The following is a 25,018-nucleotide window of genomic DNA, read 5'->3' as shown; positions in this document are numbered from 1 at the left end:
ATGGAGGCCACTAGGCTGGCTGAGGAGACATTTGGGGTGACCTCGTCTTTCTTTGGACAAAGCTATCCAAGTATTGATAAATAGGTCAGCAGAGGTGCCTGGGAGGCCTCCCCAGCACTCTGGCCAGGGCTCTGCCCTCCCTCACCCACTCTGCTAATGTGCTTATGGGTGACAAGGATGAAGGAGACACTGGAGGTTTCTCTCTCTCCATAGTCACTGCTGTCACAGAGCTGGAGGGTTAGATGCCAGATCTGAGAGTTGAGATTCTGGTTGGCTAAAATGATGGATGGAAACCAATAAAATGACATTTGTGGGGAATGAAGATAAATCCTGTCTGTAGATAAAAACAAAACCAATTAGCTCAGCACAAGATGGAGAAAATCTGATGTCAGTTCATTTGACAGACTGATAGGATTATGATCGACCATGGCTTACCGTGTGCCAGCATCCACACCCTGGCTACTCTAATAATAATAATAGTAATAGTAATAATAACAATAATAAGTGTGAATCTCATTCACAGTAATATGATTATAGTATCCTGGACACTTGAAGGCAGGGCCACCCTGCTAGGGTCCTGTGAGGTTATCACATGCTGGGGATGGGCCTCTGCGCTGATAAGGAGTCTAGAAACTGTGGGCCATGCTATATGCCTAGGCGTGTCAATGGAGAATGTCATCCTGGAGGTACAGCCTCTCTTCTGGCATTTGAAAGTCTAGTGTGAGAGATGGGAAACTGTCATCTAGAGGAGTCATGCATTCCTTCATTCATCAGTTTTCACAGATGCTCTGTTTTCTTTAACATTGTGTCCTGGTGAAGTCTTAGAAGTATGTACTCCGGAGAGATGGACATGCACTTGGTTCCCACAAGCCAAGGACCACTATCATCAGGGATACATAAGGGATTGAAGGGGTAGGTTTGGATGTGCATTCGGATCCCCACCAAGGCCTTGCTGATGGGGCGGCCTTGTTCCTGGTGGAAAAGCAATTAAGAGATGGGAACTAAGGGAAGGGAGAGCTTGCTGGCCAGGTCCACAGTGCTCAATGGATGGCATGACTGAAAGCTGTGAGCAGAAGCTTGCAGCAGGCATGGGGAGGCAGGGTGTGCTGGAGGCCAGTGGTGGTCTTTGTGGCAGGAAGATGTGCGAATGTAATGATAGATAATAGAAAGAAATGACTTGGCTTAGCCATCGTTGGTTTATTTAGCCCTGGAGTAATGGAGTAATTGTGATATTTCTGAACAGATAGATGCTTCAGGCATGACGCAGGCAGACTGAATAAACTAGACTAAAAAGGATCGATGAGGGATCTTTTGGCAAGGACATCTAGATTTTTTAAAAAAATAAAGTAATGTATTTAATCACTGCGACTCTTCAGCTTTGAGAGGGATTGAATGTAGAATGACAGTTGTGTTGCCAGGCAGGCAGGAAGCCATAACTTACTTTACAGAACATTTATTATGCGTGGATATAATATATATTTACTTGCACTGTATCCCATGCACATCTTATACCATTTTGGAGACAGGATCCCACTATGTGGCCCAGACTGGCTTCAAACGTGTGCTCGTCCTGTCTCAGTCTCTCAAGTACTGGGATTATAGCTGTGCCCCACCATAGCTGATTATTTTAGGTTTTAATATCAGGAGTGGATGCTGGAATCTGCAGACTAACCAGTCCTTGGCTCTGAGATTCTCTGATGACTGCATTTGCTTGATAGGACACCCATAACAAAATGCCACACACCAGGTGATTTTAACACCTCTGTTGTCTTGTGATTCTAGCGATCAGAAGGCCAAAGTCAAGGTGTGGGCAGGGCTATTCCTCGGAGGACTGTGGAGGAAGCTCCCCTTGGACAGTAGATGGCTGTGTTCTGTCTTCATGTCCAAATATCTCCCACTTTCTTCCTTCCTTTTCTTTATTTTGAGGAGGGATGGTATATGTTCTATGTGTGTTTGTGTGTGTGTGCATGTGTACCCATGAGCACACACATGCGTGTGCTTGCACACATGCACACACATGGGTGTGCATGTGCTTGTGTGACTGCATGGAGGCCAGAGGAGGGAACTGGCTAGCACTGGGCTTTGTTCCCTCGAGGCAGGATCTCTCTATGAGCCTGGAGCACACAGTTTTGTTTTGTTTTTCCCACTAGATTGGCAGCCGCCAGGACCCAGCAGTCCTCTTGTCTCTGCCTCCCTCGCTGCTGGGGTTTCAGGCATGCATAGGTGTAGGGGGAAACTTAGCAAAAGGAGAATTCACGTGTGCCTGGAGCCGGCGGTGGTTGGGCCGAGGAGCAGCCGCTTTCAGGGCGCCTGGATCTGGGTTCCGGAACTCCCGACACCAAATGATGCTGCAACGATAAACGGCACACCTGTTGAGGGTATAGGTAACTGTTCATTGTAGAAATTACTCACAAGAGAAAACGGGCAACCCAGATGAGTCCATTAGTTTTCCGCCACCGAACTGGAAGCTGAAAGAGAGTGAGTGCTCTGCTGTTCAGTCTTTTATTCCTTCCTCCGTACACGCCCAAAAGTGGACCTGGCTAGTGGCATAGTTCCGCCTCCCTGTCTCTAGTCATGCCCAAAGTGGGTGTGGTTAGCGGTGCAGTTCCGCCCTTTAGAGCGCCATGTGGCTAAAGGCAATGGCGGAGTCCTAAGTTTCCTCTACACATAGGACCATGTCTGACTTGTTTACTGGGTTCTTAACCCTGGTCCTCATGCTTTCCCAGCAAGCACTCTTAACTGCCATACCATATCTCCAGGCCTCTCGAGCACTTTTATCATTCCAAACGGAAACTGTAACCCCAGTAAGCAACAGCTTCCTAAATCTCACTTCTCAGTGCCTATCAATCATTTTACCTCCACCCACTCTAGGAAGGTCATATAAGTAGAAAGTTACAGTATTTACCCTTTGGGACCGACTTAGTCACTCAACATAATCTACATGGTAGCAGGTGTCAGAATTCCTCACCTTTTAAAGTCGAAATCATATTCCATCCCATGGATACCCCACATTTAGTTTATCCAGTCCATCCCCGGTGCACATGGGTTATCCCTGCTTTCTGGCTGCTGTACCTAATGCAGGCATGAATGTGGACAGGCAAAAATCTCAACACATGCCTGCTTTCAATTCTTTTAAAAATTATTCTCAGAAGTGAACTTCCTTCCTTCCTTCCCCCTCCCTCCCTGCCTCCCTCTCTCTGTCTCTGTCTCTGTGTCTCTGTCTCTGTCTCTGTCTCTGTCTCTGTCTCTCTCTCTCTCTCTGACTCTGACTGACTGGGTATGGCCATAGGTGGTTTGGACAGCTCTGTGTTCTCTGTGCTTCTTTTCTTCCCAGCCCTAAGTGTGGTGCCTGGCACTGGGCAGATATTTTTGGAGACTGTTGAATGAAACAATAGGCATGCAAGGCCTCACATTTCTGAGTGATTTTTTTCTTATTGTTTCTCTATGAATAAAGGCTACAAAACACCCATTTTCCTTTCTCTCTCTCTCCCTTTTTTCACACATTGCACAAATGCTGCTATTAATCCCTCTGAGCACTATGGTTACATTGTCCTAGAGAGTCTACCTCATTAATTACGATGACAACATTTTCTGGGCTCAGGTCACAAATTATCTCAAAGTGATGTGGAATAATAGTCTGTTCAAATGTTTGGGCACACGCAAAAAAAAATTCCACACATTATCAATTAAGTCTTTAGCGATTTTTCTTGAACACTTTAGATCTTTTTAAAATGCTGTCTAGATTATACCTAATTAACTTAAAATGCTTATACTTCTAATCTAAATTTTTCTTTTTTCTGTTTTTGACCCAGATTTTATGATTGTGGGAACCCACGGCTGTTTAATCCCCAAGGTTAAGAGTGTAATGATGTTCTTTATTGCCTCAAAAGCGAGTGGACTGAGTTCTGAATGAACTCTTATTTGTAATTTCACTCCAGTGGAAATAATATCCTGTAAGAAAATCTGCTGTTCTGCAGCTGAACGGGACAGGCTTCTCGTTCCCCGCTCCAGTTTTGTTTTGTTTTGTTTTTGTTTTGTTTTGTTTTTCTGTCCTCAGATAGCCACAAAGCACCTCAAACCAGGAACATGAATACAGCTAAGAAAATCATCTTTAATAATTTGCCTGTGATTGTCATTTTCTCTCCATGTTTACACACTGCACCATCGCTTGTTTCCTTTCTGTGTGTGAGCATATGACATGTGCACTCCTCGTATGTTCAGGCATGCACTTGCCGTGTTGTAGTGTAGAGGTCAGAGGAGACCCCACAACGCAGCCGTCAGTTCCTGCTCGTACCTTGAGGCGGTCTCTTTTTTTGCTGTTGTCCTCCATTGCACGTGTCATGCTAGCTGGCCCGCGAACTGCCACATTTTCCCCGGGTCTGTCTCCCGCCTGACTGTAGGAACGCTGGGATCACCAGTGGGAGCTCCCGCGTCTTGTTTTCTCTGCGAATTCCAACTCAGGTCCTCACCCTTGTGTGGCAAGTGCTTTACCCACTGAGCCACCCTCCCAGCCCCACGTGTGTCCTGAAGTGTCACAGCAAGGCAGAGAGGAGAAAGTATAAAGGCTGGGAGGGGAGCGTGGGAAATGAGGAGGAGGAGAGCTAAGAGCGAGTGTAATGCTGGTATTACATCTCACCCTTCTGAAACGCCTTCCCGGTGGTACCTGGCTCTTACAGATGCGGAGAACAGGGCAATGAGGACTCTGGACACGTTTGCCAACCCCTTTGGTCTCATTTCCTTCCCCCGCCGAACTCTGGGACATGCATCTCCGCTGCCTTTACCTGTGCTAGCCCAGGGATCCACCTTCCAGCCTATGTTGCCTCTCCACAATGCCTCTCTGGTCACCTGGACCCTCTGCCACCACGCACATGTTTTTTCCTCCAGCCTGGTACTCCTAGATGTGCTCTACAGAGAACCGAGGACAGCGCCAGTCTCCCGGAAGCTCTGTGCTGGCAGCTTCCTGAGGCCACTTCCTCCTCTGAGCTACCGGTTTCCTGGCTGCTCTTTAGGCATTCCCTTCTCTCTGCCTCGCCACAGCTCTGCCCCCAGGACCTCTCCAATTTTCTACTTTGTTCTTTAGAAGGTTCACTGACCATCTCTTTGTCAGGGTCTCCCAGTTTTGCCACTGCAACTGCCGCAGAGTCCTAATGGAGTTCTGCTGTCCTCACTTGACCTCCTCCATCCTTCCGGCCCCGTGTGTCCTGTAGTAGTTTCCCTACAGCCCATCCTCCATCCTTCCTCTCTCTGACCAGCTGGGCCCTCAGCACCCCGCTTCTGGAGCACTGGAGACACACTGAGCCGTTTTACAACAGGACCTGACTCTGGTTGTCCGGGTCATGCCCCACCTCAGCTCTCCAACCCATGTATCTGCCTGAGGACTTCCTTTTGACCCTTGTCTCCAGAGTCTGGCTTACTCTTGCCCTCCAGGCTTCTTGTCTGGACCCTTTCTCTTAGCTCAGTGTCATTCCCCACATGCCTGCAGCATGAGCCCCTCACTCATGTTGGGCCAAACCCCCAGGGCTGACAGCAGTCCCTGCTTTCTCTACCATAGCCCACATCCCTGTCCCTCCACCCACCTCATACGGATGAATCCGCCCACCACATAATTCCCACTAAATAACCTTGTCTTCTTAATCTCCTTAGCTAGGACAGGGAACAGGTGTGGCCGTCTCTCTTCTGCTTACGTCTTTGAGTACCAGAGTGGCAGATCCCATTCCTAGCCTTGCCGTCTAATGAAGTGTGTGTGTATGGGTCACTTCCAGAAAGATCGACTTCCGGGCTCCGGGAAAGTTTGGAGAGCTTTCTGACTTTCTATCCCGCCATTATTAGGTGACTACTGTGTTCAAGGGATGGAAGTTAATACCTTAAAACTTCAGAATTTTGCCTCTAATGGACAGAGGCCACCCTTGGGTCAAGCCTTCCTTTCTCTCTTGTCACGTGGCAGCATCTTTAGTTCTAACCTATGCACGGGCTGGGTATGTTACTGACTCTTGGATCTGTGTATTTTACTTATGCTTTTCTTTTGATGAGTCTCTGGTCTCTTCCTAACGGTGAGCCCAGATCTGTGGATTTGTAACAAACTGGTCTGTAAAGTGACAACATCACCCGGGCTGGTCACTGAAGAAGGAGGACGAGGTGGCCTCTCTGCGTCGTTGGTCCCCTGGGGCGCAAGGATTCTCATGGAGTTACAAACCCTGAGCATGAGAACATGAAGACAGGGACTCCCCTTACAGGTCGTGGTCCGGAGGGAGGCGCTCTGCCCTGGCAAGCGCCACCATGGTTATCCATGTTTGGTGCGGCAGCTGCCAGGGGAGCAGGGACAGCGCGTGGAGGACAGAGAGTGGGCAAGAGGGTCCCCGGGGTCCCGGGACAGGCTGCAAGCGTCCCTCACTTTCTTGCCTTCTTGCCTTTTGTTCCCGCGCCTCCTCAGAGCTTTCTAGCTGAGGATTCCAGGAGCAAGGACCAGGGAGGGGACCAGGGCGGGGACCCAGGCGGGACCCAGGCGCGCCCAGCTCTGCGCCCCGCCCGCCACGTCTCCTCCCGGCCACGCCACCGAGGCCGCCCCCTCGCGGGCAGCGCGGGCGCCGGGTGCTCGTTCTCGGCGGCGGCGGGCCCGGGTTGCCATGGTGACCGGCGGCAGCCACAGCAGGGCCGGCCCCAGCGCCAGCGCCGCGGAGGCTCGGCAGGGCGCAGTGTGTGGGTGAGCGCGGCCGGAGCGGGCGCGGCCCGGCCTCAGCATGGAGGACGGCTTCTCCAGCTATAGCAGCCTTTACGACACGTCCTCGCTGCTGCAATTCTGCAACGGTAAGCGCGGGCGGGCGGGCGGACAAGGGTACGGGAACCGAGCGGCGAGGGCCAGGCCGGGCCGCGGGCGAGGCCGCGCCAAGTAGCCCCGGTTCCCGCCGGCGCATTGTGCTGGGGCCGCCGGGGCCGCGCCTCTCCCCGGCTCCCGGGCTCCCCGATGCCCACCCTGGGGCTCCGGGTGATGCGGATCCATGGCTCCCGGAGCCCCAGAGGATGCCGCGGCGGAAAGCGCGCGCGGGAGCCCGGGAGCTGGGAGGCCCGGGCAACCTCGGCATTCGGGAGACGTGTTGCTCTTTCGCTTCCAAACTCACATCTGTTTGGACAGTGTTAGATGCAGAACTCAGCAAACAAATCACTGCCGGAACAAAACCCTTTTAGGATGCACGCAGGGCTGGTTGCAGATGGACCTCCAGAATCCTTTTGGGGCCACTTGGGTGGAATCATCACGGTTTACTGTGATCTAGAGCCAGAGTGGACCTGGCTTAAAAGTATTAGACCGTTTTTATTTAATTTATTTTGTTTGTGGGATCATAGATTTTTTTTTCGTGTGTGTGGTAGTTTTTACAGAAAGGAAACATACATCGCTACCAATATGGCATCTTAAAAATATACAGAATCATACATGCTGTGAAGATTTTGTAGTCTCTCCAGAGGGCTTGGGAAAGATTTTCACCATGCTCTGCATATTTTATCAGAACATGATGTGCGATAATTCATGCACAAAAGTTTACCACACATCTTTTTTTTTTTGCATGTTGGGATCTATTGCTTTATCAAAAGTTTGTTAAAGGGGAAAATATGAATTTTAAAGAATTTGCTCAAGCTCATCAGGATAAATTTTGAATTCTAGACTCTTGAACAAGAGGAATTTTACATTGCAGTTGTAATTGTCATCTACAGAGGCATTTCTAGTTAGTAACACCTGTTTGCAAACCGGAGCTGCCTCTGAGCGGTGAAGAGGAGCGAGTGGATTGATTGATTCAATATACTGATTTTCTTTGTCTGGTGCAATTTGTCCTTTTTTTTTAAATGACTGTGTATACTTTTTTCCAGCTTATAATTTTCACGTGTGGCAGATAGACTGCATTTAGTATTCTGCTGGTCACTGGGGTACTTTATAGTATAGACTCATGGGAATGTTTTTGCTCCCGGGTAGGTTGAATAGATTCTTCCATTAGCAAATTGAATAGTTTTCTTAATTGGCTGATAATCAATCATGTTTGAACAGCTACTTCTGCTGTCCAAGGTAGGTGCAACCTTTAGCGTGGTTCTGGTAGAATTCTTATGTTGGTTGTGAAAGGCATGAGGCTTAAAAGAAGAAATGACACCCAGGCACAGAGCCTTTTCAGGCCCCACATGTGGGCATATGATTGATGGTTTGACTATGAATATGAAAATGGGGGCCAGGAGTCATCCGGGGAGCCCTTTGGGGGCGGGCACCCAGGTTCTTTAGTAGTTCTGCCGTGAAGCTGGGTTATTTGTGAGTGTTTTGGTCTCCTGCCTTCTGTTGACTGCTGGCTTAGAGGTATTGGTGTGGTATTTGGCCGGTAATGAGGCTGGAAGGTGGGAAGCAGCTCTTGCTTGCTGGAGGGATGACAACTTGAAGAAAATTATCTTTAGAATAAAACAATACTGGCTGCACAAGCAACCGTTGGGTTTACTTCCTTTAAAGAGTTAGCACTGTGGTGATTAATTTCTCTTTGGGTTACTGTAACAGCAAAAGTTTAAAACCAAAGAGACTTCAGAGGACAGAAACGGCTGCTACCCAGGGATGTCTTAGGCACCAGATGTGTTGATGTGAAATTATTCAGTAAGTTTCTCTTAACTGAAAATATAAATGAACCCCATTCAGTTAATTACTGCAATGATTCAGTTGAAGCAGCAGGTCACAGAGATGTCTCAAGAAGACCGAAATGAAACATTCGAGTGTTTCATTAGCGGTGCTGGGAAGAGAGCCCTCTTGCCTTCTAAAGTGGAGATTTACATCTCAATGGCTGGATCCCAGCAGGATAATATGTGAACTCACACATTTTCATATGTCCGGCTCGCCTCGCGCTTTTTAAAATGACAGGGACTCAAATGCACTGTGGCTGTGCTTACTGGTTCAGCCTCTGCGGACTGGCTGGTCACATGACAAGATACGGGCGGAAGGTGACACATCGTTGAGAGAAACTCCCCTTAGCCATGAGATTTCTAATCTTCCCTCTCAACTTTGTTCCTGTTCTCCCCTCTGCGTGGTTCCTAACGGCTGCTCGATTGGAAGTTCTGAAGTGGCCAGGCCCCTGGAAAGGCTGTGCACACACATTGTTTAGGAGCCCACTCTCTCATTTAAGTTGAAATTCTGTACATTTTTTTCCCCTTGTAAGTATTTGGAATTTGCAAAGTGAACTGAAAAATCACAAATGTGTGTGGGGGTGGTGGTGGTACATGAGTGTGTGTGTGCTCATATGGGTGCAGGTGCGTGCATCTGTGTGTGTGTGTGTGTGTGTGTGTGCGCGCGCGCTTGCGCGCGCACGCGTGCAGGGCAGAGGTCTGGGGTCTCTGTCACTCTTGACATCAGTTTTGAGACAGGGGTTGTCTTACTGAATCTGGGGCTTGCTGTTTTGGATAGGCTGGCTGGCTGGCTAGCCATCCCCCCTTCTCTCTGGCTCTGGGGTTACGTATGTGTGTCTTTGTATCTGACTTTTATTGTAGGCGCTGGGGAGTCAAAATCCGGACCCTCATGCTCATGTGGTTCACCCACTGAGCCGTCTCCCCAGTCCCACAAACTTGTTTTTAATGCTGTAATGAGAACAGGGTTTTGAAAAGTGGACCATAATTACCTTTTTTTGAAGAAGTTTTTATTCTGTTTTATTTGTTTTTAATTTTCATCATGTTTATTTATTTAGTGCGTGTGTGTGCGTGTGCGCGCGAGCATGCATGCGTTCACACATGTGCAGTCCAAAGGTCAGCTTGAGGGGGTAGCTTCTCTCCTCCCACTATGTGGGTACCAAGAATGAAACTCAGGTCATGTGTGTTGGAGACAACCACCTTTACCCGCTCAGCCATCTTCCAACTCTTACTTTATTTTTTATTTGTTAATTTTCGTGGTGCTGGGAAGCAAACATTTTCGTCACACTTGTAATACCCCGTTTGCCCTAACCCCTGGCCACCATTAATTTACTTCCTGTCTGTATGGATTCTGGCCATTAAAAGCATACATTTTAAAAAAGATGTGTTTTAACTATGCATATTTGCGTTTCTGTGTGAGGGTATGTGCACGTGGCTGCAGGTGCCTATGGAAGCCAGAGGTGTCAGATCCCTCACAGCTGGACTTTTGCAGAAGTTTCCGAGCTGTCTGATATGGGTACTGGGGATCAAACCTAGGCCCTCTGTGAGTATGTGCTCTTGACTGCTAAGCCATCTCTCCAGCCCCACAAAGATATTTTTGTCATATATTAATTACGCAAAAAAATGGACTTCATTAAGACTAATTTCTTTGCGTGTTATGGATAATGCTATATCAGCGTACATACTTCTGTGTGAACATACATCCTTATTTTGGGGGACAGATAGTAAGGAATGGAACTTCTGGGTCATGTGGTGACGCTGGGTTTACTATTTTGGTGAGCCTGTTTGAACTTCCTGAAATCTAAATGATAAAACAGTAAGATCCAAGAGAAAATGAAATGGGAAGGAAACAGAATGGCCCTGCTTTGTACCCATAGGTCCTTAGATATTCCCGTCTGTCTGCTCACCCAGTGAGTCAGCAGCCACCCCTGCTCGGCAGGCAATCTCATTTCCTTGGTTGTTTTTTCTTAGGCCTTTGTGAGTTGATTCTCCAAAGTCAAATCGACCCAGAAACCCAAAGGCGAATGGGACAGATGTGGCTGCTCTGGATGAAATAGGGAAGCCCTTTCCCTGCCTCTGCCCCTGCTGTGCTGGAGCAGGGCACTGGCTGCTGCCCACTGCTCCCCATTTAACCCTTTCCTGCTTTAGACGACTGAGACCAAGCCCTGTGTGGAGCCAGTTTGCTCCCCAGGTCCATAACAATCAAATCTAATCTCCTGTCTAAAACAATCAGGTTGAGTGGGTTGTCCTGCGTCTGAAGCCCATGAGAGCTCTTCTAGGCTCTTCTTTTGGCTAAACATTGACATCAAACGTTTGTGGGGCAGTGGCAGTGCATGCCTTGAGTCCCAGTACTCAGGAGGCAGAGGCAGGTGGGTCTCTGTGAGTTAAAGGCCAGCCTGGTCTACATGGTGAGCTCCAGGACAGCGTTGAGAGATCTTTTCTGAAAACCAACAAACACCAAAACAAGCAAGCAAGCAAATAGACAGACAGACAGACAGACAGACAGACAGACAGACAGAGTGCTCATTTCCTGCTATTCTAGACCCTTAATTTTCCTGATCTGGGTTTCCTATACTATTCTTTTTGTCTGTGTTCCTTTCTTGTTACAGGTGAGTGTTAATCTCTAGACACCATGCTTCTGTTTTTTTTTCAGTGTGTGTGTGTGTGTGTGTGTGTGTGTGTGTGTGTGTGTGTGTAACAGCATTTCCTGGTATAGCCCAATCTGTAAAGATTTCTGAACCCCCTGCCCCCACATCCCGGGTGGTGGGATGCCAGGGGCCAGCCAGGGCCATCATGGTCAGCCCTGACATGTGTATTTTAATTACATTTTTATTATTTGCGTGGGGCAGTAGGGAACACCGTGTTGTCCATACAGAAGTCAGAGGCCACCTTTTGGGAGTCAGTTCTCCCCTTCCACCATGTGGGTCCTGAGGATGGAAACTGGGTCATCAGGCTTGGCAGCAGGTGCTGAGCCAGCTTGCCAGACCCCTGGCGTGGTTTTTATGTGGAGTTAACAGTCTAATCCAAGATGATATTGACTCCTTCTCTTGTCATGTTATATAATTGCCTCTAATTTTACCTAAAAGTCTTGTGTTTCACACGATTATGGAAAGTTCTTGCCTTTATTTCCCTACTGTTAGTCACCTTTTTTGAGGAATTTCCTTCTATAGGCAGTGCTCTACCAAATTACAACCCAGTATAACCTGTGTTGTGCTGTGTGCAATGCCGGCGGTCACTGGTGGTTCAGTTTGGAGGCACCATGGAGGCTTAAAGGGTATGGCTCACAGCCTGCGCTTTCCTCCTTGCCTTTGAAGGCGGTGTTGAGAAAGGCCGTGGCAGATTCTCTCTGGAACCTGTATGGACAGGGTGTGTCTCCTGCCCTCCCAAGGTGGCCGGTACTACCTTTTTTTCCCTGACCATGGCCGGTCAAGCCTCCTTGATTTGCCTGCTCAAATTTCAGTGTTGTTGGGGGATGGTCTTTCCAGCTCCTGCAAAGAATTTTCTCTCACTTTGAAATGGAAATTTGTTTTGTTGCTGTTGTTTGCTTATTTGTTTTATATAACATCTCGCTATGTAGCTCTTGCTGTTCTGGAACTCACTGTGTAGGCCAGGCTGGCCTTGAACTCAGAGATCTGCTTGCCTCTTCCTCCTGAGATCCTCGATTAAAGGAGTGAGTGCACCACTGCATGCAGATAGAAATTTAATTTCCATGTATTTCTACTTTAAGAATTAACAGTGAGTCAGGAGGTGGTGGCACACACCTTTTAATCCTAGGTTTCTATTTATGTGTGCATGTGTCATGGGTGTATGTGTGTGTGCATGCGTGTGCATGAGCGTTTGTGCCTCTGCCAAGGCATGTGAATGGAGATCAGAGGACAACCTGCAGAAGCTGAACTTCTCCTTCCCTGTGGGTTCAGGGAATTGAACTCAGGTCCTCATGCTTAGTGACAAGTACCTTTACCAACTGAGCCACCTTGGCAGCCCCTCAATATTAATCCTAGTTGCTTCAGATGTTTGTGGTACTGCTGATTGTCAAAATGACTAATGCTTAAAAGTTTCTCCTGGATCTAGGAAGTCCTAAGGGAACCAGCTGGACAACTAAGAGGTGTCTCCAAGCCTCTGTGGCATCTCATACTCTTAGGTTGTGACAGAGCTCTGATATAGATGGGTCAGGCCGTGTCTGTGGTGGCAACTCAAAAGGAGAAGTCTCCATGGGAACCTGCAAAGTGAGTGTCCTTTCACGGGAGGGCTCCTGAGTGCTGCACAGGCCCTCCACCCAGCAAGGAGCCCATTTAATAAGGAAGCCACAAGCATTTATGACATTGTAAACAAGCCCAAGTGTTTGGGTGGGAAAAAAATCCCCCAAATTGTGTTTTAAAAGCGATCATTAATTGGTTATTATTTGTACCTGAGATAATGTGAGTCCCTTTCACACGTTTTTAAAGATTTTTAAAGAAATAGTTGGGTGGGATGTGGATGAGAAAAATGTCTTTGTTTCTGCTATTATTACAGTCTGTTCACACCCTGAAGCTAGTTGCCTAAAAACTTGCATTGCTGACAGCATGGGAAACGGCATGTGAAAGCCTATTCACAGCAAAGAAAGGCATTCTCTCCAAAGACTGGGGAGCTGCTTGATTTTGTAATTTGAATTTTCTGTTTGTTTGTTTGTTTTTGTTTTTTAGTTTGTTGTGTGTGTGTATGTGTTTTGTTTTTTGGTTTTTGTTTTGTTTTGTTTTGTTTTGAGACAGGGTTTCTCTGTGTAACAGCTCTGGCTGTCCTGGAATTCACTCTGTAGACCAAACTGGCCTCAAACTCCCAGAGATCCGCCTGCCTCTGCCTTGGGAGTGCTGTGGTTAAAGGCGTGCGCCACCACTTCCAGGCTGAGAAAATTGTCTTTGATGAACAATTAGTCATCCTTTTAAAGGTCTTGGCTCAGCCAGGAGAAGGGAGGCAGGTTCTCACACTGGGGGAATGGTCTACATGCTTTCAGAAAGATTGCTAATAAAAAGAGAGTAAGTCTGTTATCCAAGCTCTGCGCTGTATAATTATTGGTGGTAGGGACCCTCCCACAACCCCTGAGAACTCACAAATACCATTACCATCCTTCCGGGAGCAGGACTCTTCTCATGTAGAAGGTGGAGAGACATCCATTTGATCAATACAGAGTATATTTCCTCTAAAGAAATGATTCTTCGGGAGAGATTCTTGTTTGCTTGCTTTTCTTTAAAAGCATAATATTTATTATTACTCATCTAAGAATCAGGTTGGAGGTAGGCAAGGTGGCAAGCGCCCCTGTAATCTCTACATGTGGGAGGCGGGGCAACCCGGAGTTTAATACTGTCTGTACCAAGTGAACCCGAGGCCAGTCTAAGCCGGCTCCTAGCTCGGCTACCCCATCCCCCACAGGAAAAAAGATAGACACCCTTCCAGTTTTGTGTATTCACGGCTGTACCTTTCTTTAAAAACACTGTCAGTGTGGAAAACCACGTGCTTGCTGTGTTCTCCAGAGCTTTCGACGTTTTCTTTATCTTGCTACCTTTTTGGAAAACGTTTGGCCTTGAATAATGACTCTGGCAGGAACCATCTGGCCTATGATATATGTGATGGCTGGAGGCCAGAGGCACCAAGACCAGAGTCTGGGGTCTTCTCAGAGGAAGCTTCATACAGGGTCAGAGGGAGAGAGACCAGCTGGAGATCACAGGCCCCTAAGGATGGTGATTGTGCTCAAGTGTGGTCTCGGGCTGATGGTGTGCTCGTCCTCATGCACCCTTTTTAGGGGGCACCCCCTCTTAGGTGCAGTCGAGGGCTCCAGCTGGAGCTCTTCAGGAGCTTCTGCAGCATAAAGCTACTCAGGGCAGGTGTGCAAGAGAAGGTTCAAAGGCTACTTGGCAAACAATTGATTTCCAGTGCACACCCACCATGGGCTCAGGCGATGTGATTTCCAGTGCACACCCACCATGGGCTCAGGCGATGTGGTTTCCAGTGCACGCCCACAATGGGCTCAGGTAATGTGGTTTCCAGTGCACACCCACCATGGGCTCAGGGCAATTTGCTGGGGAGATGGCTCGGTGGATGAAGTGCTGACCATGCAAACATAAGGACCTGAGTTTGTGTCCATAGCACCCGTGTGAAAAGCCAGGGATAACAGTGTGCGTATGTAATCCCAGCATGGGCAGCAGGGACAGAGGATCCTTGCTACCACTAGTCTAGTCAATTAGTGAGCTCCAGGTTCAGTGAGAAGTCCTGTCACAAACAGGTGGAGGACAACCAAGGAAGTCACCTGATCTCCGCCTCTCTCCACACGTGCGCAGACGTGGGCATGTACACACACACACACACACACACACACCAGACATGGACATGTGCACACATAACACACCCAGAGACATGTGCAACACACACACACACACACACACACAGACATGGCCTTGTGCTTACATAACACGCACACCCACAATGTTAAATGCATGGCCCCCTAGACACAGAAGCCCTTTGTTCCAGCCTCACATCTGAGCTGGCTCGGTGGATTCTCCTAGAATGTCTGCCCTCCATCCCTCTGCTTTAGCTCAGCCGTTGCCTGTTTCCCAGGGTATGGTTTGGTCTGAAGGGCCTGCCCTGACCACTCTTCCAGCCTCAAGCGTCAACCCCCTCAGTCCATTTTCCTTTGTACATTCCACAAGAATGTGGGACCCCACTGTGCCCATTGTCCCACTATTCCCAGGCTCCAGTGACCCACTGGGCCCTCCCGCCCTGGCCTTTAGGAGGCCCTACTGTGCTTGTCAGGAGTAAAGTGTCAACCCTGTTTCAGTTATTCAGTGACCAACAGCCTGTGCTGAGCCGCCTAGGGAAGGGCAGGAGGGTGCTGCAGGTGTTTGTCAGCATCCTAGAGCTTTCCTAAGGAGACTCGGCGCCTCCCACTCACGCAGGCTCTTGCGGTGAAAGCTGGAAGGCATCCAGACCTAGGAAAGCTGCAGGTAGCTCAGAGTGGAGAGCAGAGTGTCTTCCCAGGACCTGGAAGACGGTGGGCGACATTGAGTCAGGGGAATGATTGGACTGACTTTCAGTTGCTGTCTCTCTCTCTCTCTCTCTCTCTCTCTCTCTCTCTCTCTCTCTGTCTCTCTCTGTCTCTGTCTTTCTCTCCTTTCTTTTTTAAAGTAGATATTTCTCTATTTTGTCCACACTGGCCTTGAACTTCAGCCCCCGTGTGATCCTCAGCCTGGGCTTGCAGATGGCCGTCCCCTCGTTTGGCTGGGACTTTCAGCTCTGAGAGGTCGCTTGTCCAGCAGTGGCGAGGGAAGGCTGGGAAAGCAAGGGAAAGCGGACGGGGAACCTGAGGCTGAAATCCAAGGGGAGGCTGCGGTGATTTATGCAGGACGGGTGGGGCTGGAGAGTGGGTGACATCATATGCACTTAGATCAGAGAGAGGGAGGTGGGACGGAACTTGGGCTATGGCTCCTCTAAGGCAGAGACAGGAGATAGGCGGATGAGCAGATAATGGGTTGGTGTTGGTCTGTCAGGGGCTTGGATGTGCATCTGAGGTGCTGAGCACACCAGCCCAAAGGGTCTGGAGCCCCAACATGCCTGGATGGGGACTGACGGTTTGCCCGCTCTCAAGCACAGACAGTAATTAAATCCACCACTAAGATGAGCTCACTTAAAGAAACACTGGGACACTCTGGGTGACAGAGCCCAGCAGAGTAGCTTACAGCTCCCCTCTTTCTCTTTGAAACCCAAGGTCCTCCAGGGTGCATGCTCAGGGCTCCCGGATCCTTAGGGCTCACCTGCCTACCAAGGGGTAAAGCGCTTGACTTATGGTCTTCCCTGTCTACTTCCCAGGGTCTCCTTAGCATTTTAGCCTGGCACAGAGTGGGCTTCCTGGAGAATATTCACTGGGTCTATTCAGGGCCGCCTTGTCTCCCTGGGCCTCCCTGAAGACATGGGAGCGTGCACACACTTAGCAATCCCTCCCTGCCTGGAGAGCCAGTGGACACGGGCACTCAGAAGACAAACCCAGCACCATGAATGTAGGATGAGGAGCGGATGGGTCTGACAGAGCCAGAGCTCTCCAGCATGCTCTTACAGAACAGCTCTGGCTGGATATTGCCACTTAGGTCAGTAAGCATATGGTGGTTAACAGTCTTAGTGCATTATTTTCCAACAAAGTAACTGGCATAAAGAAGGTGCTCCTGGCAAAGGCAGACTTTTTAGCCACAAAAAGGATTTGACTTAAACACTACCCCCACCCCACCCCCCACAAAGAAACTGCTTAACAAGAATTTTACATTCTTTAGAAAATTATGCTTCAGTTAGGAAGTGATTCAGCGGGGTTGGGACTCTCTTGTGCATTTACAAGACATTTTAGCCCTGGCTGTGGGCATCATGTTTGGAAAGTCTGCAGCACTCCGAGTACACCACACCCCTGCCTAAAACGTGGCAGCCACTCCCTGGGGAGGGCAGAGGTCTAATAGGGGGTTGGCGGGGCTTCTCAGGCTACTGAGAGGAACAGAGTTGGGTGCACACTCCGGCTCCCAGACATTCAAGTCTGTCTGTGGTGGGATTTCTTTCCTGTCTTGAGTGTGCTCTGCCCAGTTGCCATAATTTTGTGCTTAATTCTAACCCCCTAGAGTTACTGTTTCCCAAGCTGAAGTTGGGCATTTGTAGGGACCATGTTGTCTTATCTTTATGTCTGTAGCAGAGAATGGGCTCTTGTGTGTGTGTGTGTGTGTGTGTGTGTGTGTGCACATGCGTGCACATGTGTAGATTAGCAGGCAGGAGAGAGTGCCCCCCTAAGCACCGGACGCTGGTTTATGTACTCTGCGTACATTCTTGGTGGATACTCACAGCGCTCTGGAGTGCCTGCCCTCACTGGCTGTTTTGACTGGCGAGGGAATAGGCACAATGTTTTAAGGAACTTTCTCAAGGTGAATTTCAGAGCTGGGGTTTGAGTCCCAGCACTCCGTCTCCAGTGTCTGAGTCATGCTGAACACTGGGTTATGTCTGAGAAGAGAGGTCAGGAGCCAGACTGGCTGAAGACAGGAAGGGAGCTGAGGGGATGGCTTGAGCTCGGGGACAGTTGACTCTCACAGTACCCGGACAGCTCTGCTTGTCTGTCACCTGGTGTGCTGCAGCAGGCCTTGGTACAAGTGTCATTATCACTGCAGCCCTGACATGGGTGTTGTTGGGCATGCCTGTTCCCAAGGCATCCTGAGCTGAAATTTAATTTCCATTATGAGGCATTAAGTGGGTGGGAAGGCCATCCATCCGATGCTGGTTTTTAGAGGTGGGGCCTTTGAGAGGTAATTAGAATTAGCTGAAGTTGTTAGCGTGGAGTCCTATGATTGAATCCTAAAATGAGGAATGCCAGAAAGGAGGGACACATGTAGACACAGGCACATACCCACACCCCTTACATACATGCATATACACACACTTACATACATGCACACACACTTACATACATGCATACATACACTTACACATACATGCACACACTTATACTTACATATATGTACACACACACACACACACACACACACACACACACACACACACACACACACAACCTCCCGACTCATCACGGCAGACCCTAGACTGCCTTCGGACTCTGTCAACAACAGGCCATCACTTGCCCCTCCAAGTTGCGAATCAAAACAACCTCTTTTCTTTATAACCCAACCATTCGGGGTGGTGTGTTTTGGTAACAGAAAACCAATGAAGACAACTGATACCAGGTATTTGTTGTTGTCTGTGTGTTTTTAAGCTGTACTTCGTTTACACTTTTACAAATAGAAAGCCTACTTATTTATCTCTGAATTCTGAGAAGTCTTGCAGCTTGAACCTTAGGATGGTGCCCAGGCTCAGCATCTCACTCACTCAGTGTCCGATCTTCCTTCTGCCTCACTGACCAGGGGCAGCTTTTCCTCCCAGAAACCCTTGGGCCCAGCCAATTATACTTCTGGGAGTTTCTGAACATGCACGGCTATCTTACACACATTCTTTCTTTATGCAACCCTGTCCCAGCCCCTCTTCACATGGCTCTCTCCTCATGCAGCAGAACCCACTGCACACCACGGGAAGCCCTCCTGGGACCAGATGTGATCCGGCACAGCTGCCTTGGTGCCCACGCTAACCCCTAGCCAGACCAGAACTGCCGGATGACGGCTGGTCGGCTCAGCCACTGTGTGGCCAGGATCTGCCTGTTGAGCCAGAGTGAATCTTTTCAGGGCAGAAATACTAACTGGGGGCTTTAGTGTGCTTAGGAAGCTTTAGAACTACCGACTTGGCTTGTAGCTCTCTGTCAGAGCATGCACTCGCCATGCGTGAGGGCCTGACTTCCATACCTGTACTAAAGAAACGAAAAAGAAGGGACAGATCACGGCTCACAATGCTTGCCTGGGATTTGTGGTGGCCTTGGCTCAGTCCCTAGCGCCGCCAAGAAGGAGAAAACCAAGTTGTGACGTCTTGCACTAGTCACCGCTGTTGCCTCTGTAGCTGTTTGAAGCTTCTGTCTCCCTGTTACACTTTTTCCGGCTTCTGGCTTTTCTGCTCACCTTATTCTACTTACCTTCCATCTTTTCTCAGCCAGAGAAAAATGTAATTGTGGCAGCACCCATGTGCTCTAGAACAATCCATCTTGACCATGTTTGAGTGCTCGCTCAGTCACGAGGTCTCCCAGGCTCTAAGTTTACCATCCTCAGCTACCACTCTGTCACCTCCAAATAAGGCCCCTCTATGCCCCGTCTCCCACCTCCCCAGGATGGCCATTCTACTTGGCCTCTGAGACTCTGAAAACTTGGGATCCTTGGGTGAATGCAGTCATGCACCATTGTCTTTTCGTAAATGGTTTATTTCCCCTAGGACTCCCTCAAAAAACACTGGTCTCCTGAAGCCATGGGATTCCAAATAGAGTGTCTAACTAAAGATCCCAAAGTCTGAGATGCAGCGGGACAGACACCCATGCGTTCTGGCTATCACATGCCACAACCATGCGTGCTAGCCCACATGCGCTAGCTGGCTCGCAGTGGGAGTACCTCTGCTGGGCCTATGCAAGGCTGCCCTTTCACCCCTGGGTTCTCAGTGGTGAGGGAACGTCATCTCTCAACTAGGGCCAGATTGAGGCCACACTCGAGGATGGCACAGGCTCTGAGACCGGCCTGTCTTCTCCAGCCATCTAGCCGTGGCAAAGGCTATTTGACTAATTAAGGGGAGAGACAGGCGTCTGAGCTGGGCTGGGAGTTGGGGGGCGGGGGACAGACAGGGATTTTAGCAGTTTAGAGAGCTGATGAGGGTCTCGTGTTTGCTAAAGAAATCCCGCAACATCTGCTTTCTGATCCAGTAGCATGCATTCTCTCTGTGCTAGCTCAGACGCTAAGAAAGGAAACAGCAGATGTAGGACCCTGGACGAGGGAGGATCTGGGCTGCAATCTTGGAATATCTCTGAGTTTTCTTTTTCTTTCTTCTTTTTTATAAAGATTGCTTTTGCTTTTGCACGTTGGCACAATTTTCTGACACGGACGCCTGATTGGGGCTTCCAATTTCCAGGGCTGTTTAAAGACATAAGCAGGCATAAGCCGCACGTGCCCCAAATGAATAATCCTTGAGAATTAGCACAAAAGATGACGTGTGTGTTCCATCTAGAACCTTCTTTGTGACTGACCACAGATGACTTTTGCAGAGGCTGGGAGCAGGGGCTACGGACATAGGTGGGGCTGGTTCCATCCAGGCTTTGTCCTGCACTGCCAAGATGTCGGTGAGCCTGGAGAGCTGCTTATCTTCTCTGGCCTCACGTTCCTTGGCTAGAACAAGGCCGGATGGTTCCAGGGCTGGAATGAGATTCTGTAGTCTAGGTATGAAGAACGGAACCTCAAGCTGGGCAACGTAAGGGACTTTTGATAAAAACACTGTCAGGAAGGCCGAGGGAGGTACGTGGGCAGCCAGAGGGCTAGAACAGTGCCCACACCTGGTACAGACAGCCCAGCCCTTCTTCAGACAAAGCTGCGTGGAGGGAGGCCAAGGCAAGCTGGCCCATGCGACCTCACACGGGGAAGCTGAGAAGTTAGCTTCCTGGCTTCTTTCTCCCCCTTTTTTGCACCCTACAAATGCATCCCATAGTCAGTCTCCCTGCGCTGAGGACAGGGAGGAGGGTGTGAGACAAGGACTTTGGGGCACATCCAAGGGGCCCGAGTTTCATTTTCTAGAATGGAAGCGCTAACAGTTAATGAGTATGGCCTTTATCCTGTCCTGACTATTACAACAGGTATCTCCTGAATGCTGCCAACTGGGTTGACTTGGGCATATAGTAGGTCTCCCATGGATGTTGGATTCAGGGGTCTCACTGTATCTCCCTGAGTTGTGTGTGTGGAGACTGCCATGGCTCTATGGTCATGCCTTACCCCTGTGGCTCTCCTGCTTCTATACTGAGATGTATGCCTACTCCTTGGAACTCAGCTTCAGTGTCCCTCCTGGTGAAACTTTCTCTGATCTCACAGGTTTCTGGTCATCCCCTGTGTTTCCTAGTTGGGATTCACATACGCCTGAACAGTGCTGGCTCCGCTCTGTCTTGTGGTTAGCGGGGAGTGCCTGTGGTTGGCGATGAATCTCCTTAAGAGAAATGCTCCATGCTGTCTCTTTATGTGACTGCCCCCCCCTGCCCCGCTCTGCATGATGCCTTGCCTGGAGTATGGACCCACTGGGTACTTGTTGAATGAAAAGCAATATTAAGCTTATTCAAAAGGCTTTGCTATCTTTCTTTATATTGTGAGAGGCAGAGGGAATGCTGGACCCTGAACAGACAGTCTTCATCATGCATTTTCACAATGACGGGTTAATCCTCCTGATTACCGCAGAGTGCACAGCCTGTACTCACAGATCATACCTGTGTGAACACATGCGGGACAAGACATAAGCATTTGTATTTTGCTTACCTAATTTTGCTCAACATGACCTCTAAGTGCAGGCTAAGCTGTGTGTTCAGCAAACAGACAGTAATCTGTTCCATTTTAGGAGGGATTTAGTGAGTGATGATACAGTATACGCAAAAACTCTGTGTGCTTTGCACAGGGGAAGGCTTGAGGACATTTTTGAATATTGATGATACACTTATTGTTAAGATATAGTCCGGGCTGGAGAGATGGCTCAGAGGTTAAGAGCACTGACTGCTCTTCCAGAGGTCCTGAGTTCAATTCCTAGCAACCACATGGTGGCTCACAACCATCTGTAATGAGGTCTGGTGCCCTGTCTGGCCTGCAGGCAAATATGCAAGGACAATGCTGTATACATAATAAATAAATACTTTAAAAAATTAAAAAAAGATACAGTCCAATGTAAGTTCAGTGCAAAACAGTCTACACTATAGGATACACACATGCGTGCTCGCACACACACACATACACACACACACACTTGGTTGGTTTCAAGATGGGTTCTCTCGCCCACATTAGTCTTGAATTCCTGAGTTCACATATTCCTCCCACCTCAGCCTCCCAAGCGGCCAAGGCTAGAAAGTTTCTCACTCAGTTTCATAAGCAAGCCCTAAGGTTAGCGGAATCCTATTCTGTCACCTCTCTGTCTTACAGATGCCCAAACAGTTATGTCAATGACTGATCACAAGTCTGGGTTCCCCAAAGAAAACCCAGGGCTCTTTGAAAACTGTCCCAAGCTGCCTTGGTCTTTGTGTTTATACCCAAAGTGCTCTGTTTGTCTACATTTATGCACTTGGAAAAAACATAGCAAAACAAAAACACAAAACCATAAACCTGGTGGGCTCTGTAATCTCAGCACAGGCTGGTGCAGGAGGATTAGGGGTTTGGGGCTAGGCACCGTCAAAGAGGGAGGGAGGGAGGGAGGGAGGAAGGGAGGGAGGGAGGGCAGGAAAGAAAGTAAGTATGATATAGAAAATTGCATCTTTTATTCTGACAATTTGGAGGGATTTGCCCCTTTTAGGCCCTGGATTTTTTTTTAATATAATAATGTCTTGTTTTAAGGTCACCAACATTGAAAATTCCGGATAAAACTTAAGTTATTTATAGACTCTCACTGTGTTTTCCTTCTTCTTGGAGCCAGGGCTCTGGGTACGCTGAGTCAGCACTCTGCCGCTGAGCCACATTCCCAGAACTTTGTGTAGTTTTTATTTTAAGTCAAGAGCCTCACCAAGATGCCAGGGTTGGCCTTGAACTTGTGATCTTACTGCCTCTGCCTCCCTACTATCCCACAGCAACTTTTTAAAGCAACAATGCCCTTATCTTATGCTTCCGGATGCTTGTCAAAGTTGACCTTATCTTCAGACAGCATCCTGGGGAGAGTGGCTTGCATTTTTTTCTTTTGTCTTTAAGTCCTCTTTATCAGACCCCTGGGTGAGGTGCTTCAAGGAGGCGAGGCCTTTGCTAACTTTAGATTAGAGCGGTTCACACAGAAGACAGGTCCATCGCTCGCTCAGACAGAGCCCTGCTCAGCATGCTGGGACCTTATTGGAACCACCTGCCTGCTGGGCCCTTCCCAGGCCAAGGTTCACCTCAGATATCCTGAGTTCCAGCCAGCCCGCTGCTCCAGAATCAGGCTGACCATCACTTAGCTGCAATTTCAGACTCAGAAAATGAAATGCGCGTGGTTTTCAGTGGTTTCTAGCGATTTCTCTTCGTTTAATATTTCTGCTTGTCCATGATGGTGTGGGTTCGGTTTCATCTTGCTCTGTCTGTGGTGCTGGAGATGGGATCTGGAGTCCTGTGTATGCAAACAGGTGTGTCACCGCACAGCACAGCTAACTTTAAGTGTGGCTGTGAGTAGTACCCTGGACCCTTCTAGTGTATTGGCTTCATGCTCCATACTTTCATTCGAGCATCTAAATCAGACTCCAGAGCATCTTAGGGCCCAGGGGCTTAGGGAAGTGTACGCAGTGTAGGGACCAGTATGTTCTGGCAATGAAGCCCGACTCTCCACTTGCCTCACCTGTAGACACTGGCTCGATGCTTGGGTGACATTTTTATTAAGACATTTAGGTGTCCCCTGTCCCTGGGGAACCGTGAGAGCACATACCAATCACCTGTCACACAGCGTCCTCTAGAGTCCAGCTTTTAAAACTATGGACTGCAACCCCATGTGGCATTGTAAACCCAATGTGGGGTTGGTGGAAAAGTTGACAGCAGCGAAAAGCTCCCGAATGGGCAACCGCCCCAAATTAGCTTACCATCACATTCATCCAAGGTGTTTCTGTCCACGCCCACCAGTGTCTGCCACACAGCTTCACTGAAAGCCGTGGTGATGAACACACATCCGGAGAGCTCTGCCGTGTGCTCCGCCCCCACACCACTCAACACCAACCGACACCGCCCGAGACACCTCAGCTCCCATAGGAGTCTCTTTACGATGCAGATGAAGTTCTCTGCTCTTATGGAACTGCACCGGTCGACTTATGGAGAACAAAGACTTACGTTGTCGCCTGCCATCACTCCTCGGCATAAGAGCAAATATGCTCCAATGTTTGACTTTCAAGTGCTGTTTGAGTAGCTGACTTGAATTTCATTAAAAAGAATCGCTCAATGAATTTTGGCCTAGGACTAGGCCAGAATGTCAAACAGCTTTTGAAATGGCCCTAAGCATCCTTCTGCTGTTTTGTATGATACATTTACGTGAAGTGGCTCTCTCAGCATTGACAATTATAAAATCAAAGTGTCAGTCAGTGCTGAGAAATGTCAGAAAGATGGTCTGTGTCCAGAAGTATCCAGTTTCCAGGTTAAGATTTCATCCTTTATGGAAAAATGATTAAGAGTATCCATCTCATTAGAATGCAAATTTGCCTTTGCTTTCATGGTAACAATTAGATGTTATAGTAATAAATGGTAAAATTATATGTATACCAAAGAATTGTTTTAAAACAAATTTCTTCCCCAGCAATCAGGAGGCAGAGGCAGGAGGACCTCTGTGAGTTTGAGGCCAGCCAAAGGCTACACAGTGAGACCTGGTCTTAAAAAGTAAACATTTTTCTTTATGATTTGTTCTCAGTAAGTGTCTGCTTTCTTTCCTGCTTTGTAGTTCTGTCTACCTACAGTCATATAAAATACTCTCAGGTGACAAGGGACCTGGAGTGGGTGGAGCTTAGGAAACCCTGCTCTAGAAAGGCCAGAAGCCTGTCTCACCCTGAGAAAACAGAGTTCGGGAAGGTCCCAGTGACTTCGCTAAAATCGCCTGCGCCTACCTTCCTGCTTTGTTCAGCAGGAATCTGTGTCCACTGTAAACAAAGCCTGGTTCGTGGCCTGAGGAGTCTGACTCTTCCCATCTGCTTGGCAGCCCCACTCCAAAGCTTCGTGGGAGTGGCTCAGCGCCTCCTCACCGAATTCCTGCAGAGGGGCGGGTGCTGGTGTCTTCCATAGATGAAGAAGCAAGCGAGGGC

General features: G+C 48.7%; 1 protein-coding gene across 5 annotated transcripts in view; it reads left to right on the top strand.

Annotated features, from left to right (window-relative positions):
- Eml1 (EMAP like 1) overlaps positions 1-25,018 on the top strand; it is a 153,433-nt gene that overhangs the window by 39,410 nt on the left and 89,005 nt on the right. The window contains exon 1 of one of the 5 annotated variants that reach the window (XM_040742515.1): positions 6,618-6,804. The exons of 3 other annotated variants lie outside the window; for them this stretch is intronic. In XM_040742515.1, coding sequence (XP_040598449.1) covers positions 6,738-6,804 — 67 coding nt within the window. In that variant the 5' untranslated portion in view covers positions 6,618-6,737. Of the gene's footprint in view, positions 1-6,617; positions 6,805-25,018 lie in introns of those variants that run through there. One more of the 5 variants, XM_040742516.1, reaches the window with a different exon arrangement.

This window comes from Mesocricetus auratus, unplaced genomic scaffold (genome assembly GCF_017639785.1).
Source record: "Mesocricetus auratus isolate SY011 unplaced genomic scaffold, BCM_Maur_2.0 Super-Scaffold_15014, whole genome shotgun sequence".
In the NCBI taxonomy this organism is placed as follows: domain Eukaryota; kingdom Metazoa; phylum Chordata; class Mammalia; order Rodentia; family Cricetidae; genus Mesocricetus; species Mesocricetus auratus.
Note: the sequence above shows the minus strand (reverse complement) of the source record. Positions and strands in the feature narration are given on the sequence as shown.